This window comes from Alosa sapidissima, chromosome 6, assembly GCF_018492685.1.
Source record: "Alosa sapidissima isolate fAloSap1 chromosome 6, fAloSap1.pri, whole genome shotgun sequence".
NCBI classification, from domain to species: domain Eukaryota; kingdom Metazoa; phylum Chordata; class Actinopteri; order Clupeiformes; family Clupeidae; genus Alosa; species Alosa sapidissima.
This window is the reverse complement of record NC_055962.1, coordinates 15,719,411-15,728,123: the sequence shown is the minus strand read 5'-3', so window position 1 is coordinate 15,728,123 and position 8,713 is coordinate 15,719,411. Positions and strand designations below refer to the sequence as shown.

Sequence of the window (8,713 nt, the reverse complement as noted above, 5' to 3'; positions counted from 1 at the left end):
TGTCCACAGGCAATGAGGTGAGAGACTAGGGACTAGGGAGAGAGAAAGACAGCAAAAGAAACAAATGGGAAAGAACTTTAGAAGGGAATGAAATGAAGGGATAGATCAAAAGAGTAGCTTAGCCTGTAATGAGAGAGCATTAAGAAATGGCAAAAGTGTGGAGATAAATAAAAGCAGTTTGCCCTTAGGGATCAATAATGTAGTCTAAAATCATCAATCATTTATCTGTCTTTCTAAAATAAGTCAGCGTGCTCAATAAGTAAGCCTACTCCCATTATTGGAGGAGATGGTGATGAAGAAATCAGATAATGCCTTGAACATGCACTGTGTCAAGAGCGCAGTCGTGTTTAATAGGTTCTTAAACATCTTAGACTCGATTGTCATGTCATCTAATTTATCAACCCCCCCCCCCCCTCCCCAGTACACCGAAAGGGAGACATTACATTTTTTTTTTTTTAAAGATGCGTCTGTGGTTGAAAACATAATTTCCATTCTGTCCGCATTCTGATAAACAAGTGTGGATTCCAGCACTCAAGACTCACCCTGTCTGTGCCCTCATGCTCTTGTATTTTACTTTCACGGAAGTTCAGCTTTATTATCTAACCCTGCAATGGTGTGGGGCTAAGTTAAAAGGAGAAATCCAGTCTAAAAACATTTTTGGATGATAAACTGTTTTTGGATGAAAACTAGTGTACAGTTTCTTTGGGGACCAAAATAGCGTTAATCAGAGTTTTGAGTAAGTTGAATATGCAATTACAACGAAAGAGCATACTGTATAGCATAGCCTTGAGGGCAATCTTGCTACGTCAAAGTAAATCGCTAGTTTAAGACAGTGACTAGGCTCAAAATATCATTACACTGTCTATGCTACAGTGGAGAGGGTCCCTGCAGACAAACCAAAGCATACCTTTGTAAGTGTTAAGAAAGGGTATAAAAAAAGGACTGTTTGTTCAGTCATTACTTAAATTCTTCCTCCAGTCGCCACCATCTTTCAAGGAGAAAGTCCTCTCGTTTTGTTACAAACAACAAATGGTGCAATAAGAGACTTTCTGAAATGGAGAGTGAGTCTGAACCACAGTGGATCTAATAGTGAAATAGATCATTCAGACTCTCACTCCATTTCAGAGGAGTAGCAGTATTGTGCCGTTTGTTGTTTGTGACACATTTCAAATATAACTCACAGAAGTCCATAAAGTCTTCATCCTGGAAGAATGCTATAGAAGCTTCTAATGGTGTTGGACTCGTGTAGGATGGTATTTAGTGGCGGGTATGGAGGGAGGCTGGCTTTGCTGCCGACCAATCCCTTGCAGACGGTCCGTCATTGCAGTCACTATCCACTCAGAGGTCTGGCCCAGGGACTCCAAGAGGTTCAGCACCCATTCCTCTCTCTGGTGGAAGAGTTTTATTTGGGCGGTCACCAAGGCTAGCTGTTTGTGCTGGAGCTGTTCTAGGAAATGGCTGTTCGGCAGGGCTCTGCTACTGACCCGTCTGCGCTTTCTGGAAGGCTTTTCTGCAGCAGGAGAAAATGGTGTTAAATTATCATAAGACCATGTTCATGTTACTACTTCAAACAAAATGAGAACCGAGAGAGAGAGTATGATTCAACGTGACTGACCATGGGGAGGCCGCTGTGAAGTGAAGCCGTGATTACCACACAGGGAAGGTCCTGGAGTTAAGGGCCTGTTGAAGTCCTTAGTCCACTGAATTATAGCTCTCTGAAGAACACACACACACACACATATTTAAAACCATTGTTTCAGATGAATATGAATTTCGATTAGCTTTTTGATGAATATTGTTGAATTTGGCTAAATGCCAAAACGTATCAACTCTTTGTTACTTACCAGAGGGCCCAGAAGAGCAGTGTTGTGGATCTGAACCATCATGAAAACCTATGTCCCAGTGTTTATTGTTAGATGACGCCATGGGTTGGTTACCCAGAAGCTCTTTCAAAACCACAAAAATCTAAATTTTTTCCTGCAAGGTGAATATATATGTACCGGTATATGTCAAGGTCCATGGTAGAATTGGAAGGAGAACCTAAAAACAGGAGAAAAAGAGTTTTTCTACATAAATGACGATGGGGAGCTAACGGTGGAGCAGTCTCAGGAGTACGATACTGGGAATTTCTAGGAGTTGAGAGCCTATCCAAGACACCTCTGAGACACTGAGTCATAGTTCTCAATAGACAAAACAGTAGAAATTTGTTGATAACAACTTTACCTGTACTTTTCATAATGTTTATGTCACAAATGTAAAGTAACAAATTTGTAAGTGATATGACCTCTGACGAAGCAGGTGATCACATTCAAGAAGAAGCTGACAGAGGGAGCTGTGGGGCAAGCGGCAGCACCGTTCCACACTTGGGTTTTGTCCGATTCCTTCCTGCGGTCATTTCCCGATCCCACCCCATCTCTCTCTCCCACTCGCCTCCTGTCCCTCTCCACTGTCCTATCAACATGAAGGCAAAAGCCCCAAAAAATATACTTTAAAAAAAGAAGAAGCTGACAGTGTGTGTCTCCAATGCAAGAAAATGCAAACAGGTGTTGCTTACGTTTTCCAATTACAGTAATAAACCGTAAAGCTCTTATTGCACAGGCATGCTGGTTTGAAACGAATGGGAAAGAACTTTAGAAGGGAATGTTCTTTTTGTATTTGCAGCAGCTCAGGTTCAGAGTACTTAATCAGTGCTTGCACCTATCCAATCCAGTGTTTCACACAGACTTAATCCAACGGTGTTCAATGGTGGGGGAGGAAAGGGCCATCACCACTTTCTTAAGATATCTATGGCCATCACAGTGGGGCTGGGTATAGGCTAGTACAAACTACTAGAACCAACAGGCCTGATGTCATATATAATGACTAGTGGCGTATGCTTTGCAAATGTTCTCATGTCAAGATTGAACCCGGCGTATCTACCGGTGGGATACCAGTCAGATAAGAGGGCATGGGGGACCGTCCTCAAAGCCTGTGTCTACCCCTAGATCCTTGAATCCTTGGTCCAGCAGTTTTTCCAAATACCCCCCCCCCCCCCCCCAAAAAAAAAAAAAACATCCAAAGAAAATCTGTTTCTGTTAATAAATCCAACATTGGTAGTGTTTCATCATCGCTCCAATAATGCTGGCTATTTGTTATTGTTTTGCTATTGCTACTGCTCGCCATGTTTCTATGCTTTGAACATGTACAGTCAGGCAAGCCTGAGAAATGCAATGTTATGCACAAGAAATTTTATATGAATAACAAGCAAGAAACGCTGTATCTAATCTTATTCCTGTACTTGAAATCATGTGTCGATGGGCACATTGGTTTCATAGACTGGATACTTTTCTACCACACGCATTTACCACTTTTACCTTGCACATATATCACTTTTATCTTACACAAACACAATATATTCTCACACATATTATATTTAAAAAAGGCCACTTACATACTACTTTTACCTTGCACATGTACATAAAAAGCTTACACAAGGCAACTTTTCTTGTTAGACATGAAGGTAAAAAGTACTGTGCGTGCAAGCTAACATTCAAAAGGACTCAGCGGACCAATGCCATTGGCTGATAGACAATAGACACTAGCCTACATAATGTGTGGAATGCAGGCATGTTTGTATGCAGATATAGGGTATTATATGCAGACAAAACACAATAAACATTCAGGGAAAAAAAAAACATTGTCAACTGCAATGTCAAAAAGCTACTGCAACATATTGTGCATCAAGTGTGTAAAGAAAATGATGTGTAGGCCTAAGTATGGTACAGTTGGTGTAGCCTAGATATGGCATAGGCCTAAAACTGGTTATGAGGGTTAATGACATTTAGTTCATGGAGACTAAACAGTAGGGAAAAAAGTGTTTTGTAAATGTGTGGTACATGGGAACAGGAAGTCTATATATATATATATACAGTATATTAAAAAGTTCAAGAGGAAGCTCTTTATGAATAGCGACACATTTTAACACTACATATTAACACTGACAGAGAGTTGTAACGTGTGTCTGTGTGTGTGTTTGCGCGCGCGCGTGCCTGCATGTGTGTGTTTTAAGCTGTTGAACCCAGAGGATGACCTGCACCCAGGGAAGATCAGGGACAGCAACCGCTCCACTCTGCTCGCCACCATCCAGGAGCACGGCTACCCCACCATCAACTTAGGAATAGTCGGAGACAAGTATGCACAGACCCACAAACTCTGCACACAACCACCAATTTAAAGCAGCACTATGGAGTTTTGGTTTGTTTGGTCAAGTAATGAATTGGTTTTGGTTGAGTAACAAACCTCATATGTGTTCCATATGTGATATCCTGAATGTAAAGATTGTAGTGCAGTTCTTTAAAATTGACAGAAGTTAGAATTAGTATATTCTTATGTGAAGAGTTAGAATTAGTATGTACTTATGTGAAGAGTTAGAATTAGCATGTACTTATGTGACGAGTTAGAATTAGTATGTACTTATGTGCTGAGATTATTGTGGCCTGATGATTAAAATGATGTGTGTGTTGCTGTGTAGTCCTGACGACCTCCTGAATGCACTGAACGAGGGCATCAGTCGTGCTGATGTCATCATCACCTCAGGGGGCGTATCCATGGGAGAGAAGGTGCTTTTCATACCTGGTTGTTCTTACCTGCTTTTCATTTGTATCCTTCTCTAATGCATGTCATTATGATCAGTTTATCTACACATATTTTTGGTATATTACTATTGCAGCATAGAGTTTCACTCTGTGCTTCATTAAAGCTACCAAAAAGGTATTTTTCAATGCAAATACATCAGTACTTCTAATGCTCCTAGGTCTTTTAGTTTTTGACTCTCAATATTTCAAAAGTTCAGTCAATATGTTAGACCTCTGAGTGAACATGTTATAAAGTTTGACAATGTGATTAGGTGCTTTTTGAAGGGATAGTTTACATAATTGTTAGAGCCCTTCCCGAGAGAGATAAGTGTATTGTCGATGTTATCCTGTGCATTATAGTGACCCCTTGTGGCTATTGTTGTGAACAGCATAGTGTGAGTGCAGAGGAAGAACGGATTTGTTTAAAATGAGACTTGTCAATAATGATCACATATTCCCTTACAGGACTACCTGAAGCAGGTGCTGGATATCGACCTACATGCCCAGATTCACTTTGGTCGTGTCTTCATGAAACCAGGGTAATGGAGAGAGGGGCAGGCGGATGTCTTATAATATTGGTGGCAGAATAGATGATTGGGTTACATGGATGATGAATACAGCTTTATGCCTGTGTGTCATGGGTTGCTATGCAGAATGGGTAACAAATACATTGTACAGGGTATATGCACCTGTTTATGGGAGGTCATCAGTTTGTGGTCTCGTTCATCAATTGTAGGCTGCCCACAACATTTGCAACTTTGGACATGGATGGTGCTCGTAAACTCATCTTTGCTTTGCCAGGTATTTTTGCATGTATGTGTGTGTGTGTGTGAGAGAGAGAGAGTGAGAGAGAGAGAGTGTGAGAGAGAGATGTGTGTATATAGTGTAGCTAAGTCTGTTCTCTCCTCCTCTCTATGGCAAGATTGTTACAACTGTGTTATTACTACATGTATGTGCTGCATGTTTGTGTGTGTTGGGTCCGTGCCTCTGTAAGAGTGAGTTTGTGTGTGTGTGTGTATGTGTTTGTATCTGTGTGTGTCTGTCTGTTTGTGTGTCTCTCTTGTCTCTGTGTGTGTGTGTGTGTGTGTGTGTGTGTCTCTTGTCTCTGTGTGTGTGTGTGCGTGTGCATGTGTGTGTGTGTGTGTATGTGTGTCTGTCTGTCTGTGTGTATGTGTCTGTCTGTGTGGGTGTCTCTCTCTCTCTGTATGTGTGTGTGTTTGTGTGTCTGGATGTGTTTGTGTGTCTGGGCGAGAGTGTGTGTCGGCGTCTCAGTGTCCTAGAGAAGTATAGTTCACAGAGGCCACTTGCTTTTCCACTCTGCGGCAGGTAACCCTGTATCCGCGGTGGTGACCTGTAACCTGTTTGTCATCCCCGCCCTGAGGAAGATGCAGGGCATCCTGGACCCCCGGCCCACCATCATCAAAGCCAGGGTAAGAGCTCACCCTCCACTGGCACGCCACAAGCTTGCTACTCCAACACACACCAAGGCATTAACATGGTGTTTAAATATATACACACTAGTTATTTTATATACGTATGTGCAATGTATATTGCATTTATTCTTATCTATAGTACTTATCTTACTATATCTACTACAATTACTCGTAGATAAAATATATAAATTTGCCACTCCAAAGCCTGGCAAGGTAAAGAGCAGTCAGAGGTGGAAAAAGTACAAAAATATTGTACTCAAGTAAAAGTACCAATACTTTGATGAAATATTACTCAAGTACAAGTTAAAATACCAATCTGAAAATGTACTCAAGTAAAAGTAAAAAGTAGTCCATTTAAAATGTACTTTAAGTAAAAGTTACTTAGTTACTTTTTTTTTGGGGGGGGGGGGGGGGGGGGTACCAGAACAACCAGTTTTACCAGAGACTTTCTAATGAGGAGATACAGCACTCAAAAAATCCTCCATAGTTTAGTATATGTGCTGCCGAAGCGATAGTAATGCATGGGGTTAGTTTGTAACGCCAATATGGCAGTTGTCTACACATATTACAACCCTTCCGCGGCAAAACGTTGACATGTGAATACATTGAGCCAATCATGTGGTGTGTTGAGAATACGTTGAGCCAATCATGTGGTGTGCTGTGAAGACATCGTGCCAATCATATGTTGTAATCTCGCCGCTGGAGCAAGATTGGTGTTGTGAAGCCTTATACATGCGCATTTCTGCCGAAATAGATGCCCGATAAGTGCCCAAAAAGCGTTGCAATATGGCCGCCGAGTGGAGGTACTTGCCTTAAAGGATTTTGGTCCTAGCTCGAGTTGCTGCAGCCAGCAGCTAAAGCAGCCGTGTTCATGCTCCCAGTGTGTAGCGCTGTAGCTGCAGCAACTCGAGCTAAAACCGATTGTTTCAGTTTTGTTCATACCGACAGTACTCGGTGACGTTGAGAAATGGAGATCTATGTGAAAAATCACCAGAGTTCTCCTTTAAGTTTGAGCAGTAGTTGATTTTCAAAGTTAGTTGCACTCATCCTTGGTCGCTTTGCAGTGAACAGTAATCCAGCACAACTGAAAAGCCCCTCACAGGCAGCTGAGGCAGGCAGGCCAATGTTGAGTTGCAGAGAGTTTTTTTTTTATATTTGGAAACGAGCAGAAGGTTCAGCAGATTAAAGGGCGTCGAACTGGGGGGAAAAGTGGGAAGTATAGGGCCCTAATGTAGGAGAGGGCCCTTGAAAAGTGGAATACGGGGGGCACAACATTTTCACCAGGCATTAGTAATAACTCAGGTAATCCACACATAAAAAAATCCAAACAACTCCATAAGTAGTCATGTGTAATGAAGTGGAATAACACAGGGAAAAAGTATTGAACACGCTAAGAAAAGGCACTAAGGCAAGGAAAGGAAAGGAACGAGCTGGAATCTTAGAGAGTAGTTATCCTTTCTATCTGTGCAAATTAATATAATCTTAATATAATATAAGCTTGGTTAGTAGCCTACATATTGATGGGCTATAAAAAGGTTTTTCATTACCAAGGTGTCACACAAGAAACATTTCATGATGGATAAAAGCAAAAAGCTCTCCCAAGACCTTTGCAACCTTATTGTTGCAAAACATATCAATGAAACTGGTTACAGATGCATTTCAAAACTTCAGAATCTTCCAGTTAGCAGCATGGGAGCCATTATCTGCAAGTGGAAGGGACATCACTGCATCATCAACCGGCCATGCACAGGATCTCCTCGCAATATTTCTGACCAGGGAGTCAGAAGGATAGTCAATTCCAAGAGCCAAAGACCACTCGGAGAAAGCTCCAGAAAGACTCGAAGGCAGCCAATTCAATTAAATTTAATTAAACGGTTCTGGCAATAAAGATCAGATTTCACAAGAGGGATCCATGGAATCTGTTTAGAGCAATGGGCCAAAAATCACACCTGATACTGCAACTAATAAGTTTTGTCATAGGAAATGTCTTGATGCTGTCATTACAAACAAAGGCTTTTCCACAAAGTATTGAAGACATTTCAGTAGGCGTTCAATACTTTTTTCCCTGTATCATTCCACTTTATTACACATATTATTTTTTGTATGTGTGTTAATATAATGTGTGGTGAAAATTTCGAATAGACTCACTGGAAGTTTAGGCTAATTACTGAAAAAAAGTCTAAGCGTTCAATACTTATTTCCATCATATATTTATTTTACCTGAATATTTTAACTTCCAAATTAATGTCAAAATGAATGTCATACAAAATATAAAGTTTGACTGACTGGATGTTTATACAAAACAGTGAAAACTGTCTAAGGTCACTCTCACTCTCCCTTGCTAAAGAGCTAAATGGTTTAGTCCGTCTGCACAATTCATAAGGTAGTATATCTTTTGTTTATTTAGTTGAGCATCGCTAGTAGTGGACCGCTAATTGTTGTGCTGCTGGTGCAATGTCTTTATCCAAGATGTCAGGTTACCAAAAACAAATGCCAAAACAGGAAAAAGAGAGAAATGAGGGGAAACAACTGCTAATGAACTACTTTCCAAAGAAAGGTGAGCACAAACGTCAAAACACGAAATCCCATGGTGTTTGCTTGAATATCTCCGCAATCATAGTGCTAAAACGAACTGAGACAACCCATTGAAATAGCGGAAAATACACT

At 41.0% G+C, this 8,713-nt stretch overlaps 1 protein-coding gene across 13 annotated transcripts in view; it reads left to right on the top strand.

Moving 5' to 3' along the window:
- The window catches only part of gphnb (gephyrin b), a 115,792-nt gene that overhangs the window by 104,516 nt on the left and 2,563 nt on the right, over positions 1-8,713 (top strand). For 9 of the 13 annotated variants that reach the window (XM_042094905.1, XM_042094910.1, XM_042094907.1 and 6 more), the window contains 6 exons: positions 1-17; positions 4,049-4,170; positions 4,511-4,598; positions 5,079-5,152; positions 5,350-5,414; positions 5,937-6,043. The exon at positions 1-17 is cut by the window's left edge and continues 137 nt beyond it. In XM_042094905.1, the coding sequence (XP_041950839.1) occupies positions 1-17; positions 4,049-4,170; positions 4,511-4,598; positions 5,079-5,152; positions 5,350-5,414; positions 5,937-6,043 (473 nt within the window). The remainder of the gene's footprint in view (positions 18-4,048; positions 4,171-4,510; positions 4,599-5,078; positions 5,153-5,349; positions 5,415-5,936; positions 6,044-8,713) is intronic. The other 4 variants (XM_042094903.1, XM_042094909.1, XM_042094914.1 and 1 more) reach the window with 1 other exon arrangement.